This window comes from Rousettus aegyptiacus, unplaced genomic scaffold (genome assembly GCF_014176215.1).
Source record: "Rousettus aegyptiacus isolate mRouAeg1 unplaced genomic scaffold, mRouAeg1.p scaffold_m13_p_13, whole genome shotgun sequence".
NCBI lineage: Eukaryota > Metazoa > Chordata > Mammalia > Chiroptera > Pteropodidae > Rousettus > Rousettus aegyptiacus.
The window spans coordinates 18086934-18103570 of NW_023416288.1; the positions used below are offsets into that span (position 1 = coordinate 18086934).

At 34.9% G+C, this 16637-nt stretch overlaps 1 protein-coding gene and 1 pseudogene across 1 annotated transcript; one reads left to right on the forward strand and one right to left on the reverse strand.

Annotated features, from left to right (window-relative positions):
* The first annotated feature begins 7133 nt into the window (after nucleotides 1-7133).
* Nucleotides 7134-10661, forward strand: GNGT1 (G protein subunit gamma transducin 1). The gene is made up of 3 exons (XM_016160839.2): nucleotides 7134-7175; nucleotides 7271-7373; nucleotides 10533-10661. The coding sequence occupies exons 2-3, from the start codon at nucleotides 7278-7280 to the stop codon at nucleotides 10659-10661; spliced, it is 225 nt and encodes a 74-aa protein (XP_016016325.1). The 5' UTR covers nucleotides 7134-7175; nucleotides 7271-7277.
* A 1911-nt stretch (nucleotides 10662-12572) lies between these two features.
* On the reverse strand, nucleotides 12573-12691 carry LOC118611004 (annotated as a pseudogene).
* Between the last annotated feature and the right edge of the window lie 3946 nt (nucleotides 12692-16637).

Consider the following 16637-nt stretch of genomic DNA (forward strand, 5'->3'; position numbering starts at 1 on the left):
TCTCTTACAATGGACGTCCCGCTGTGCTCCAGTCAGAGGTGAACCCTTTGGCTCCTCCTCTGGGTCCATTCCCCACTTGCCTTCTCGTGGACTTCACTCCTTTCATTCTCTTGCAACATCAGCTCTGGTCCTCTTGTTCTTCAGCACCCGGGTTTTAATAGTTTCTATTTGAAGTGATCTATCTCTGATTTTTTTTTTTCTTCTCATACTTAAAGTTCACATTTGACTCTATGTGCCTTTCCTATTGGGACTCCTTTTCCAGTAAAACTTATCAGAAATGTTATCTTCACTATCAGCCTCCATTTCCTCATCTCCTCTTTTTCCGCATTCTGCTCCAGTTAAACTTCCATATTAGGAAGAGGAAGAACAGGAAGTGTTCTTGTCAAGGGCAACTCATCATGTTGCCACATCTTACTAGACTTCTCAATACATCTGACACCCAAAGCAGCTTTCCATAAGTCACCAAAGACCACACTTTCCCATTTCCATTTTGTCTAACCTCTCAGCAGTATTCAACAATTTCAAAGACTTCTTCATTCTTGAAACGCTTTTCTTTAATTCTTTATAACACATTCTTCTGGTTTTCTCCTGCTTAGTTGACTACTACTTTTCAATCAATCTGTCCTTCTCCTATGCCTGCCCATTAAAGGTTGAGTTGACTCAATGTTCAACCTTTCTAATTGTACTCTCTTCTTATGTGATTTTAAGTATATACACATATAAACTTTACACACACACACACATCAATACACTTAAATATGTTTATGTGTAGTCTTGATCTCGCCTCTGAATTCCAAACACTTATATCTACTTAACATCTACACCTGATGTCTAATAGACATCTCAAACATTATTTGTACTAAACTGAAGTCTTGGTCATGTACTTCCAATCTTTCTCCTTTCTACAAATGATACTTCTACTTAGATTCTCAAGCCAAAAATTTTGAAATCATTCTTAACACCTCCTATTCCTACATTGCCAGTTCATCAATAGTCCTGTCAATTCTACCTCCAAATTACATTTTTAATCTTCCTATATCTCTTAATATCCATGGCCACCAATATAACTCAAATCTACTTATTCTTAAAGGACCGTTACATTAGATTCTTACTGAAACTCTCACTTTCCATTTTTGTTCCCCACTCAACCCCGCACAGCAGAGTATCTTTGACATATCCACTAGATTCTCATTTTGTTCCTCACCATGCAAGATCACACACTCTAACCCTATGTAATCTGATCCCTGTCACCCTTACTTACCTCATCCCATTACTTTTCCTTGATCTTACTATACTCCGGTTACACTGTGTTTTCTATTCTCTTGATGTAAAAAGTTTATTCTCACCTCAGGGCCTTTCCATGAACTGTTCCCTCTACTTAGCTCTTCCCTTTTCATGAAATGCTCATCTCTTGATGTTCACTTCACTGTCTCCTTGGCAGTTGGGTCTTGGTTTCACCACCTCTGATCAGTCTATATGATGCTACTCCACATCCCAGTGACTCCTTATGACTTTATGGTTTCATAAACTATCTTCATAGCATTTATCATTTGAAATCAATATTTTAATTAGTTTTATTTTACCTGTTTGATCTTCTCACTATTATATAAGCTCTGTGACAGCAGGGAACTTACCTGTTGTATTCACCATTGTATCCCAGTGTTAAAAAAAAGACCTGGAAAGTAGGATCTCATAAATGCCTGTGGAATGAACAGATTACTTATTATTACCACTACCCCTCTTCTTTTCAAGTATCTATAGAACCCAACTTGCTCAGTAGAAACAGAGAAACAATTGTTTTGGGGAAGAAAGTGAGTTATCATAGAGTACATTCGAATGTCTATAAGTCACCTGTACTTTAAGATAAGCTAACAGGTTGAGAGAAAATAGTATTTCTGTAATAAAAAAGCAACAGATACAAAAGCAACTGGCTTTCAAAAACTAAATATGATAAAAATGTGTGATCAACCTAAGATCAGATTCACAAAAACAGATATACAAACTACCTTCGATGTGACAGAAAAAAAACTCGACTGGAAAGAATGAATTATAAAGTGATGAAGTAAGAAATAAGAAAGCTGATTTTATTTGCTGCTGTAACCCCTAGCAATCAGAAGAATACCTGGCTCATGGTAGTTACTCAATAAATATTTGATGAATAAATGAATACTTGTTATCTGGTATCACTTTATTGGCCCTAGTAGAAAGACAAAAGGAGAGAGTAGGTACATAGGTATAAAGTGATAAAGGGATTACGTAAATATGTTTATCAGTGTCTGGCACACAGTAAATGCTCAAAAGTTGTTAGCTAATATTATCTCATTTAATTTTAATCACAGCAAACTCATTCTCCTTTGTTAATTTTATCTCATCTTTTTCTCTTTAGAATTTTCCAGCATTTAGGCCTTTGTTTTCTTGTTCCTATTTACACTGGTTTTTCTCATTTGTCTTCATGGCTCTCGCCTAAGCTCTGGCCTCTCCTCTAAACTCCAGATTACCCATTCAGATAACTGTCTAATGGGTATCTCAAACTGGGATTCCTCTTCTCACTGTCTCCCTAATCTCAGAAAATAGCAAATTCCTTCTTCCAGTTATTCAGGCCCAAATCATTGGAGTTATCTTGACTTTTCTGTTTCTTATTCATTCTATGTCTGGTCTCTCGGCACATCCTATTATCTCTTCTTTTAAAATATATTCAGACTCTCATTACCTGTCCTAGCCTTCCAAAATGTCTGAGTCTATTTATGGAGATAATGTCACTCTATTACTCAAAACCCTCCAATGTTCCCTAAGTCACTCTGAGTAAAGCCAGAGTCTTTACAATGGCCCACAAGACCTACGTGCTCACTGATATCATATATTATCCTTCCCCCATATTCGCTTCACTCTCCTCATTCATTCTTGCTCACTGCTCCCTTTGCACTTATTGTTTCTTGGAACAGTCTTCTCATTTGAGCATGGTACATTCCTTTATTTCCTGAAGGACTTCATGCAATTAGCATTGTCTCAGAGAAGCCTTCTCTGGCCACTCAGTGACTGAAACACTTCTCTTGACTCTTCCTATTCCTCCTCTTTCCCTGTTTTGTTTTGCTCCTTAGCACATCACAATCCGATATATGGTATGTTTATTCTTTTATCATGTTCCTTGCCTTGTCTCTTTCATTGGAATATATTTTCCTTGTGGGCAAAGTTTTCTAAATTTTTTCTTTTCTCTACCTAGAATGGTGTCTGACACATACTAGCACTCAATATTTGTTAAATGAATAAATAAAATGTTAGCTGTTATTAGTTATAATCTTAAGAATAAATTCAGGATGAAAAAGAATAGTAGAAGATAAGAAAATTTATACCCGTATGATTACAAGTTGCAGATTTGTTTCTGAAAAATGTGTCAAACTGAATGTTTATAAACTCAAAATATTTAAAGTGTGCTAGCAACATTTCTATTTCAAAGAATCTATGACCGATCCTCTGTATAAAAGAAAAGACTTTTAAAAATAATTTAAATAAATTTTCCCTAATGTAACCCTTATAAGTTAGATATTTTATTTGTCAAGTTTTCTTACTTCAAAATGTGCTTATCTATTTTAAAAAAGAAAACAAGCACCCTCTGAGCTTCATAATAGACAGTTTTAATTCTAAAATAAATTAGTGAGAAACCTAATGGAAACTCTGAAAAACATTGGTAAGACAAACTGTTCTACATAGTTCTAGCCTCCCAACACCCCTCACCCAAACCCACAAAAACCAGTGTAAACCATAAACCTGACTTATTTTCAAAAGTCCCCCTAGGGGGCAGTATTGCCCCCGTCGAGAATCACCGCTCCATGGATAGGGTACCACTGTGAGATGCATCCTGTCCCTCCTCTTCTGTTTTGGAGCTTAGCTTCTCTAATGGTAGTACAAGATGGAGGAAGAAGTAAAAGGCAAATGTCTTCTATGGCAGCATTCTTCTCCCCTGGGTTAGCGGTCATTGCTACCTTAGCTTGTTGGTCTATAAGTTTTCAGTCCTCACTTTATATTCTGGTGAAGATGAGGGTGGAGATGCCTGGTAATAGGGCCAATAATCTGATCTAGGCCGACTTGGGACTTACACAGAGAGGCGACCCATCCCAAAAGCTTAGAAATGAGCAGCTCATGTAGCTAGGTAAGAATGGGTGATGGGGAGTTGAGGGGATGCGTTTTTTCTATGTAATTCTGGAGTATGGAAAAACAAATCTACTCTTTTACACTAGTTTGAAGAAGGGTAATTGAAAGAAATGTGCTGGAGTGGTAAACGCCCCAGGCCGAAAAATCAACATTGGAACACCAGATAACCCCAGCTCTGTCACCACCCATTGTGTGATTTGAGACATTTTAATTCTCTGGACCACCTTTGTTTCAGATGTAAAATGAGATAGAGAGTAAATTAAAAGATGTTGGAATCCTTCTAAACTCTTGACCTCAGTACAACTGATCATTTGGACTTTTCATGTGGTCAATATACACTTCCCTTCTCTGTATGTCTGGGTGTCCTTGAGGAAGGTGAGGGTTTTAATCCTCACTTTAAATTTTTTCATGCAAGACCTGTGGCATTGAATTTGGCAAGCATTCTTGAAACCTCTAGGATTCACCTCCACCAAATGAAGTATGTTTTGCTTAAAATATTATTAAACATGGTGAATCACAGCATTTTAAAGTTAAGAAATCATTTGTTAATAAAGTGAAGTTAGATACCTTGCACCATTCTCTATGTCTAGATGAATATTAATGACAGAAGTTGCAAGTGATTTATCACCAATTCATGATTCTCTTCTGTATACTGAACGATATACAGAACAATAGGCAGTAGTAAGGATATAAAAGTTAAAGATATGGACACTCTTGTAAAGGTCCTTACAATCCATATCATCTTAGATTTCTTAGAGGCAGAGCGAAGACAAGGATCTTTGTCCTAATGATTTATCCAGGGTGAGCTCTCAGGAGAAACATCTGAAGGAAGGAGGAAAGCAGGATGAAGCAGAAAAAGTTAGGCAAATGTGTGGTTTCAGAAGTCTAGCTTTATCTTGAACCATTGGGGATCTCTGGAAGGTTTTTGATTACACCAAGCTTTTTCAGCCCAGAGGTAAGTGGTCTGGGCTATTAGGATCCCACTTCAACCAGCCATTTGCTGCAGGTCATCTACAGAGATCAGCTGGGGCCATAATCTCTCAGACATCACTGGTTGAAGTGTTTCCCACCAGCCAAGGACAAACTTATACAGAAGGTTTGCCTTTGGCAATCAACACTTGTGCTGCTGAGAGGATGAATACCCACTCTGGACAGGGAGATTTGGACAGGGCACCAAGAGTATCTACTATAGGTATTAAAGGAGAGAAATCATATACACATGATATCTTTTAAAAGCACTTAAAAAGCCAACTATCAGTAAGTGACATATAAGACAGCACAGTCTGAAAGTCCAGGGGTACAAGTGAGAGTAACCCAGCTAAAGCGTATTGCTTGCTCTGTGCTATGCATTGTTTTGCAATCTTTATTCTTCTCAAGAAATCTGCAATGTAGGTAATATTGCTACTATTTCCTAGTAAACTGAGACACAGAGAAATTAAGTAACTTTGTCTTAGTCACACAGCTAGCAAGTGACAGTAGATGACCATTTCATTGGCAATAATATGGTAGGGCTTCTCTGGAACAGAGAAAATGAAATTCTAAGCCCTACCCCAAATCAAAAACCTCTTTGATTGGGCTCATATTTCAACAACTTCCTAAAGTTATTCTTATACACATTGGAGTTTCAGAACCATTGCCAAGTGGAATAAGCTTTCCAAGACAGAGAAAAGTGCAAAGGATAATGTCAACAGGTAAAAATGATCAGCAGAAAATAGATGTGGTTGTGAATTTTTGTAGAGCATCTGAGAGGAATGAGAAAGAAGATGAGAATAGGCTCTAGAATATCAAACATGAATTATACAGGAAGAATTGTTGTCACATTGTTTTTTGAAAATAAGAACAGAATAGAAAAAATGAAAAGTATAGGAAACATTGGCTTTGGGTACCGATAGGGTGTTCTTTTTTACTTCTGTGCTGGCCTGTGTAGGCATTTATCCCTAAAAATATGCTAAACTTCCTCTTTTTCAGAGAAGAACAGGATTTCATAAAATTGGGAAGATAAATAATATTTCCTCAAAGGTTTTGGGAATGAAAACATTAATATGAATACAAGGAAATAAGTTAATTGCTGGTATTTGGTCAGAGTATTTTTATGTTGACGTATGATAAGTTGTCCTCTGAAATAGCATGAGACCTGAATATGATTAATTTCATAAAATGTCATTATAAAAATTAGACCAGAGAGACAAAAGAGAAAAAAGGGGATCAAAAAAGTAGAGATTATAAACATGATACCACTTGGCTATAATGAAATATTTTCCAGGAAATTTCATAGAATACTACTGGGTACTGTGCCGTCTTTCCCATTTCCCACTGATCTAATTAAGGCGAAGCAATTGTTAAGAGTGCAGTAGAATCTATACTTTTATAATGTACATTGGTAAATCAGACTCACCATGTCTCCTTTAACCCGCTACATTTGAGTATCACTGATAGCCAGTTCGCTGGGAGTTATATACGAATTACAGGTATTGTTTGGAAAAACACTTTGAAGTAATATGCTAGTAATTTCTGATGAACAAAATCGTTTGTTTGCTGTTTTTCCATTCAATCATTGCATATTTCAATCCATTACTTATAAAGAATTTATAATGACACCTTTTGTATGTTTCCCTGTTAATACCAGATTAAATACTCTAGCAATTTAGGGGATTAATGGGCAGTCCTCAAAATGACCTCAAACTAACTTAAATGGTATAAATCATATGGTGGAGGGGTTTGGAGTTAGAGATGAGGGTTAGAAATCCAAAGTTTTACATAGCAAAAAAAATAAATAAAATAAAATAAACAGGAAAAAGAGGGGCTTTGGGTATTTAAGATTATCTACTGACTAAACTGACCTCCTCCATAAACCTAGCAGGTGTTTTGAGTCAAGTGCTTGGTTTAATCATATTAGTGAAGATTATAAAGAAGCTTTAAAATCCCAAGGCTAATGATCAATGCTAGAAGTTTTCAGAGAGCATTTGTGAGAAATCGGTTATCACAGGAAGTTAAAACAAACACACAAGAAAGAAACAGTTCACTTAGTAAGTTCTGAGCTGAGGAAAGTGTTGGCTATCATTGACTTGAAGCCAAGCCCAGGAATTTTGGTGTGCGAACTAATTTTCTACCTTTTCATCAGGCAAAAAATGCCCGTGATCAATATTGAAGATCTGACAGAAAAGGACAAATTGAAAATGGAAGTTGATCAGCTCAAAAAAGAAGTGACACTGGAAAGAATGCTGGTAAACTGCTGCTTTCTTTTGAATTTTATTTTACACTAGAGATATTGTAGGATTTACCAGATTAGAAACAATTGAAAGGATGCAGAATTCGCTACCCCAAAACATGTCTCTTTGATATAAGAATTATTTTAGGCTGATTACTTTTAAGATACAGCAGATGCTGGAGAAGCTCTGAAAACCAATCAGGAGTTACCCTTTTGTAAAAGATATTTATATTTATAAGGGAAATCCCTCTCTGTACCAGGAAGAGAATGACTAAATCTCTAGAAACTCTTATCAGTGGGAAAGGCAAAGGACTAAAACTTGCTTAACAGCCTTACCATTGTTCTCTGTGCTTTGCCTGGGAACCTCTAATAAATGTCCCTCACCCCCTCCCCATCTTTCTTTTGTGTTTCCCTGGCAATGGTTTTTAAGGAGTGTCCTGGGTCTTTTCAAGGAGTTTTTTAGTTTTCCTTGTTATCTCCCATGTATAGAGAGGGTATATATGTCTTAAAATTTCTGTTTGTTTTTCTCCTGTTAATCCGCTCTTTTATTACAAGGGATTCTCAGCCAAGAACCTAGAAAAGTAGAGGGAAAATTATTTTTCCTGCTCCACACCATTCACAGAAGAGACTCAATGTAGTTAAAAATAAAATTTTCAGGTAAAACTTCATCAGAGATTAAGAAAATTAATAATCATAATTGTCTCTTGATGCAGACTCTGTCAATGGTTTAACAAACTATTTGCCATGGGCCAAATCTAAACCTTAGTCTGTTTTTGTCTGATCATTAAACTAAAAATGTTTTTACATTTTTAGAGTTGTTTAAAAGGAAAAAAGGAAAAATAAGATATAGAATATGAGACAAGAGACCATGTTATTGCTAAGCAATAAAATGAAGCAATATATATAGGCATTTTGTTTTTACCTTTCTAAAATGATAAACTTTTCTTTATTTAATACAATACTTTGATATTGTTCAAATACTTTTAGCCAAGACCTCACCCACTCCAGCACTGTCATGGCCAGTAATGAATGAGTACATTCTATCCCTTCTTTGCAAATAAAAGAGTTCAAGTAGAAGAACTCATTGGTTCCTCTTAAATATATCTGACAGTTCTTGGAAATGATTGCCAAGAGTTCTTTGTCATTGGAAGGAGTAGAAATGGCACAAGAAAAAAAGTTTCTACTGAACAAACACTGACTGAACCTTGGGAAACATAGATAAGTATTTTAGATTTTTTTTTGTTTGTTTAGGAAAGTTAGTAGAAACAAAGTTTCCTCCACAAGAGATAAAAGTATATTAATTTTTTTTAAATCTTATTTTATCTGGCCAAAGCAAAAAAGGGAGTTTGTATTATCTTCATACTTTGCTGAAAACTCTTACTCCCAATAAAAATAGGAATTTTGGCTTCTTTTATGTTTATAAACGTCTCAGACTTCCCCATTGCCCTTTTCATATAGGCAAAACATGTTTTGCTATAAAGATAAAATTTAAATTTATAAATAGCAAAAAAACTTAGACCACACAACCAGAAAAGTTTAAATCTTTAGAATTTGTGGAAAATAAAATATAACTTTGGGATAAAGAAGAGTTAATTTTTCTTCTTGAAACATCTAAAAATTGTTTTTATAATTTATATACTCAGGATTGTTGTTTTGCGGGCAATTTGGTTGTCTTCATGTGTTTATTATTTACTTGTGGTAAGTTCACCTGGTAATATTTACCTTGGGTAAACATTATATGTGTCACCATCTTTCAGGTTTTTGGGTTCCTTTTCTCTATTACTCAACATCTCCTTGCTCTGGGAAGCCAAACTAAATTGATCTCAGACTCTGGAACCATAGCTCTGTTATAGAATCTGGCTCCACAATCTTCTCCACATGTAACACTCATATAAGTTATCTAACATATCTGTGCCTGTTTCCTCTTCTCTAAAACAGGCATAGTAACAATATCTAATGCAGAAGGCAATTGTGAGGAATAAATAAATGATATATACAAAGCTCTAAGAACAATGTCTAGCACATAGCAAGTGCTTTGTACCATTATTTTTTAAAATATTATTAATATTTATGAGCTAGACTGGTTCATAATATGTCTCAATTTATTTTGCTGTCAAGGCAGTACTATTGTCAGAGTAAAACATCTCTTTGCATGCAGTCTCTAAAGCTGGCAGATAGATTTGCAACAACTGGAAGTCAATGTAATAGGCAAAGACAAAGACAATCATTGGAATAGTAGCTAAAAATAGTTACCATTCGATTGTGCATCTTTGTATGTAAGGTACTCAATTCAGCCAGTGTTGCTCTTGCTATTTCACAGATGAAGCAACTAAACCTTAGATGAGCTATCTTAACTAAAACATAACTGGTCAGTGGGCAGAGCCAAAATTCAAACCTGGAGTGTCCTGAATCCAGTGTTGATGCTTTCCACCATGCCATGTAACCCTGAATGAAACTTTTACACTGATATTTATATATGTATAGAATATACATTAATAGGCTCTGGCTAAGTCCCTTAAAATACTAAAGCCTGATTTTTCACTAAGTCATTACTATAATGGTATAGACGAGTGAGCAAGTATTTATTACTGAGCACCAACTAAATGCAGGCTCTGTTCTAGATGCCTGGGATACCCGTGAACAAATCAGCCAAAGGTCCCTAACCCTCTGGCACTCATCTTCTAGTGCACTATCATAATCGATCATTGTAGTCTAGTTTAAAATAAAACTACATGTGTATACTACCGAGAATCCAGGAGTGGTGATAAGCCTGGAACTTAACAATTATTCATTCTCTTCCACCTTTACAGGTCACATTTTTGGAATGAGGGAAAAGGTTTAATTAATGTTCCCTCTGGTGATATTCTTGACTTGTGTTGCCAGCTGTGTTTTGATCCCTGGATCCTGTCTCCTTTTAAGAAGCTGGAGGCAGTATCTGCTGGGAACTCTTAGCGGGAGTGTGGCCGACTGTTTATCCTTTGCCTGGAGATATCCAGGAGGACAGGGGAGGGAACAGCTAGTTTGTCTTTTCTCCTAGAAAGTACATGTGCATTATCAGGAATCAGAATCACGTTAAAAATATAAAACACAAAAAATTATTATAATAAATACATTCTTGGATCCTGAAGTTTCTATATTAAACCAAATGAGTCATCTCTTTCTCCTTTCCTTTAAGGTATCCAAATGTTGTGAAGAAGTAAGGGATTACGTTGAAGAAAGATCTGGGGAGGATCCCCTAGTAAAGGGTGTCCCTGAAGACAAAAATCCTTTCAAAGAGCTTAAAGGAGGCTGCGTGATTTCATAAGAAAAAAAAAATCCTTGGAATATCTTGAGCTTTAATGACAATATTAACTTTTGGTCATGTGTAATAATATTATTGAGCATATACATGAATTTTTAAATTTATAAACACAAACTTTTAATAAAAATTGGAATGTAATAATGCATGTCTGTTTTTTTTTTTTAAGGATTTAGCACAGGATTTTAACACATAATTGATAATAAATATTGATTGGCCCCTTTCTTTAAGAATAATTACTATGTTTTATGAATAAGTCTATATTATTTTGTTTGCCAGAATACAGTCAATGTTTTATGTTTCTTTACTTCTCTTCAAACACTCATAATACTCTACCTGGAAATTTCATGGTTAGACATATTTTTCCCAACTTTTGTCTTACTTATAGATTAGGAAGTCTATTTTTAATCATGAAAGACCTGTCTTAGCAAAATATGTGCTGTGAAGATTTTTGTTACTGATGTTTTGTTTCCTTTTCACTCTTAACACCCAGTCAGTGGTGATAGTTTTAACATAACCTCTTCCTAAATTCTTACCCATCTACTTGTCACCAATAATGTGAACTTTTCTCAGAATGCCAACTGGATTATGGTTCAGTTTATGGTCGCAGAGCACAGTAAATTTAACCAACACTAGAATAAAGGTTCTGAGGAGCCAGAGAGTTCTGGCTTTGGCACTTTATTGCCTGACTTCAGACAAATTACTTAATGTTTCTAAATCTTAGTTTCTTTTACTGTATGGTAGGGATAATAATGGTTCTGTCTCCTGTTTTGTGGGAATTAAATATTATGTAAAGGTGATTATAGCACTTAGCATATTGCTTGGCATATAGTAAGATCTAATAAGTGTTCATTAGTATTATTACTGGGAAAGAAACTATACAAAATATCAAGAATCATTTAATAAGACATGTGCTATTCTACCCCATCTCCATGATGATTCTTACCAGTACAGTCCTTTTTTCTGTAGCAGTTTAAAGGTAAAAAGATAGAAAAATAGTTATTACCTATATCGGCCTGCTAATCAGTATCTTCCTGGCATCTTATTGAGTTTGTGTAAGCTAGATTTCACTATCTTTGTGCTAATAACCAAGAGATAACTTGCCTCTGCTTCTGTAATAAGTAACCAATGTTAGTTATCTCAACTTGAGAACTATTTTTGTTGTTAGTGTCTTCTTGTTGCTCTCTCACATTCACAGTACAAATTTGGGATATATTAGTGATTAGAAATGCTAATTGATTGTGATCTTTTTAAAAACAAAATAAGAGTTATCTATTATTTGGTCCAGAAGACAATCTAAAGATCTTCTCAAGTTTGGCTCCTGGCGCAGTGCCCTCCCACCCCGGCCAGAGTAAGTGCTCAGTAAAGATCTACTGACTCTTGTCTAACCCCTTGTCCCCATTTTGAGAAAATTAAGGCTCATAAGTGAATTGGAAAATTTCTCAGGTCTGGACTCTGGATCTCCGGCTGAATGGTTATCAACTCTACCACTCTACCACGTACCAAATGTGCTTTGGGTTTTAAGAGGTTCCAAGACACACTACTGGAATCTCTTAGTTCTTTTTCCTCAGAAGCTGATTTCTCTCTGTTTAAAATTACAAAAACCCTCTCTAACCATCCCCAGCTCTACCTATCTCCTTTTCCCACTCTATTTTCCTCCATAGTACCTATCACCATCTGGCATAATATATATTTTGTTTGTTTGTTTAATTGTGGTCTGTCTCCAGGGGTTTTCCATGTGCAATTAGTGTTTATTAAGTATTCCATATATCATTTTGTTTCTGATTTAAAAAAAATTACAAAGTCTTGACTATGGCATTTAATAATACGTATAGTCTTGACCAACATCCCTAGCTTTCATCTAACAACTGGAAATAGATTTTGGAGTCAGATAATTCTGTATTTTTTTTTTTTTAACACCTACAGCACCTGATCTTCCTAAGTGGTCTCCCATCCAAGTACTAACCAGGCCTCACCCTGCTTAGCTTCCAAGATCAGACAAGATCGGGCACGTTCAGGGTGGCATGAGTGTAGACTAGACAATTTTGAATTAATACCCTGATTCTTCTGCTTTCTAGTTGAGGATTTTGGATGAGTAATTTCAACTCTTTAAACCTCAGTTTTTTCATGCATAAAAGGGTGGTTAGGATGAACTATTATATGAATACTAAAAATCACTTAGATCAAAGGTGAGCATATGGAAGAAAACCTAATAAATGTTCTCTATTATTATAAACCTTGTAGACTTCCTATAGTCAAAAAGCTTAAGTGTTAAAAAAAAATCCCTGACATGAAGCCTCATCTTCCCACCTTCTGGAGTATAGTCATACCGATCTCTTCGCCTGAAATGTCCCTTCATTTCATCTCGTTTCAGCCTTTTGAAATTCCACTCCTCTTCTGAGGCTCACTAAAAAACAATCTCTTCTGTCCCTCATTCCAACCGAGTATTTTGTCTATCTCTTAAACATTACTTTACTTTCTGTTATTATATTTGTATGGTTGTCTTAATCTCAATGTTATATTGTAAATTTCCTAAGCCAAAAGTTTTGTTCATCTTTGAAACTGCCATTACAACTAATTAATTGTCTCCACAATTTAATCGACTTAATAAGTGTTTAATTCAATTAAAAGCAAAGACAGCACTTTTTATATTGGATAATTCAGAAATCTTATTGGCTTATTAATTAAATCAACAGTAGGCTACAATTCCTTTTGCTTAAAAATACAGCTTGTCTGCAGAATTTTGAGTAAGATAAAAATCATAGGAAGGAAGTATAGAGAAAGATGATCCATGAAGAAGGAAATGAAATCATAACTGTCCCACAGCCTGTACAACTACAAGTGGCAGCGAGTGACCCTGTTTTTTCCCCCAGAAGTTATTTCAGGACCACAGATTACTAGGGTAAATAGAATGAGATAAAAACTACAGGGAAACAAAAAAATACTCCAGGCATTACCTTAGCATTTGGCTCTTCAACAAAACTTTCTGATATCATTAGTAAGAATGGGTAAAGTATACCAACTATATCATTAGAGACACATGCACTTTGAGGGTGTTTGGTATACATAGGTGACTTTAAGCTTTAGCAAGAAAAAAAACTCACAGTTATTTTCATTTGGGTTAATTTGATTTTAGTTACATGTATTAACATGAGGAAAATAATGAACCGAGTAATGAGAATGACCAATTAGATGTGATGGAAGTTAAAGTCTTTTATGAACAGATTTGATAAATCATTTTGATACCATGAATTATTAGTTGTTTAAGTAAACCAGAGAATAAGATATAGGTCACCTTGTGACTTCACATTAACTCCATCAAAAAAGGAATCTTATGTACATAGTTACAGGGAATGGAGGAGTTTGTGAAAGTTTCCACGTTGTAATAAATTGAACCAGATATAAAATGAAACAAGAATACATGAGATGTGTGCTAAATATTTTCCTTAAAGAAAACATTATTAAAATAGCCTTAAAAAGTCACCATTTATTTTATACATTTTATAGAAGCAGATTTTGGGAGGTAACTTAGTTTATTTACACCAACAAAATAAAGATAAGGAGAATCCATGTCTTGCAAAAATCACTAGATAAAATAAAAGCAGAATCCTGGTGTTTTTTGAGATTGTGTTAGTATTAAATCAACTCCAGTATGACTGCTCTCAAAATTTTCTTAGAGTTTTCTTTATATAGATTTTTAATAACTTACTTCATACATCAAAAAAATTATCAAAGAATTGTTTTTTCTTGTTTTATATGCTAAGGTAACTATTCATGGTCTTTGCTTTCTATACTTTAAAAGTGAAAATAACCACATGTTAATTTTATTTTTATTAAGCAGATTTCTTTTTTTTATTTTTAAAATGTAACCAATGATTTATATATTTTTTTCACTTACAGTTGACATACAATATATTAATTTCAGGTATACAACATAGTGATTAGCCATTTATATAACCTAAAAAGTGATTACCTTGATAAGGCTAACATCCATCTGACATCATATATACTTATTACGATATTATTGACTATATTTCCTATGCTGTACTTTATATGCTGTGACTGTTTTTATAACTGTCAATTTCAAAAGACGATGGGATGATAAAAGTTAATTTCTCATTACACTCGTCATTTTCACTGCAGAATGGTTTCTACCCGTACTATTTTGCATAATAACTTTTATTATAGGTAGTATATAAAATATATATAAAAAGCTAACATTTGGATACAACTGATAGGGATTTTTAAATTTCTTTATCCGAAAAGTTTTGTTGATAAAATATTTCTGCAAGAATGTATGAGCGGTTGCTTACCATAGTTGCTCTCCGGGCAGTAAATGCCACGCGTAGGGATAGTGGACTACATGTGTGTGCGTGCATGTGCGTGTGTGTGTGTGTGTGTGTGTTGTGTTTTCATCATTTTATCATTTAAAACCAAACAAAAACAAAACATTTTTCAGAATGCTGTGTCATCATGAGATTTTAGCATTTCCCAATTCATTGGAGTTTAATTGATTTACTTAATATAATATTAGCACATGCATTATATTTTAAGAATAAAACTTAAAAAAAAAAATAGACATGTATTTCACCTCTAAGTCTCATAATACTGTGTAAGAAGTTAAAGAACCATTATGGATTTATAAATATTTTTCACTGCACGTGACTAGATGATTTCACAGGGAAGAAATTTCCAGACCAAAATAATTCTATTTTTATGATTTGGAATATCTCTCATTAATTTATTTAACCAACTTATTTAATTTGAATACTGAGCTTATTTAATTTAGGCCACAGTAAGTACTTTCGCTAACTCACTTAAGCTATTTTTAACCAACCTTTTAAATTTAAGCTATGGGGAATCAAAAAAAAATTCAAGGGTTCTAGAGACAGATGTGAGCTTTTGTCTTGGTTCACCACTGATGAACAGAGAAAACAGCATATGATCCAACTTCCTGAGTCTGGGAGATCTGGGGATGTGTATAATTTCTAATACAGAAGAAGAGCCTCCTAAACATTTTTCTTTGTGAAAGTGATTTATCAGATGTAGATACATAAATACAATGAGAATCTAAATATACCTTAGCTAATTCACCCCTCCCTTGCCCCATCACATATTTTACAATTTAGAAAACCAAAATCCAGAAAAAAGTGACTTTTCCAGTGATGGCCAGTGTGTCAGAGTGGGGACCAGCACCCAGGAGTACTCATCAAGTAGCTCATTGTTTTTTTGACAAACAAAACCTCTGCTTACAAAACGGGGACTATGGGTATCTAAGGCCAGATATCCTGAAATATTGAGCTAATGTCTCCACTCTTAAATTTGACTCTATAGGCAGCAGGTAAGCCCAGGAGAGAAAGAGAAACACCTCACTGCTTGGGGAATGTTTCTTAAATTCGTGCTTTATTTTTCTCCTAGTCTTTTAAGCATCATTAACAGGGCTTTAGTTTTTCACATCAGACACTTTTCCTAGTTTTACAAAGTGGCAGCTAGATGAATATTGCTTTCCAGAAAATGGAGAAATCAATGCTACATGAATCCACTGCCTTCATGCAAAAAAGGTGCTCCAGCCAGGAATTCAAAACCCTTGGTATCAAGTGTCACTCAAACTTTGGCAGATGAGGAGCGGAGAAAATCTGGTAAGAATGTTAAGATTCCTGCTCTGTCTTCTCTAGTATCATCACTCATTAGCCAATCATTTAATAAAAAAAAAAAAAAACCACCCCTGAAAAAAAGACTACAAATTCTGCTGTTGAGGATGTAGATGACTGTTTAATGCCAGACAATGGTCCTGCAAATTGTAAAGGATATTCACATCCCAATCCCTTTTAATCCACAAATGTGTAACTCTTTCCCAAGCATTTAGCACACTGGATGGACAGACATAAACAGATGTGGTGGATGTTTCTGAGATCTCAGCTCAGTTTCATTTTCCTCTTGGGATTTAGGCGTCCACAGTTCCCACAATAATCGTATATAACT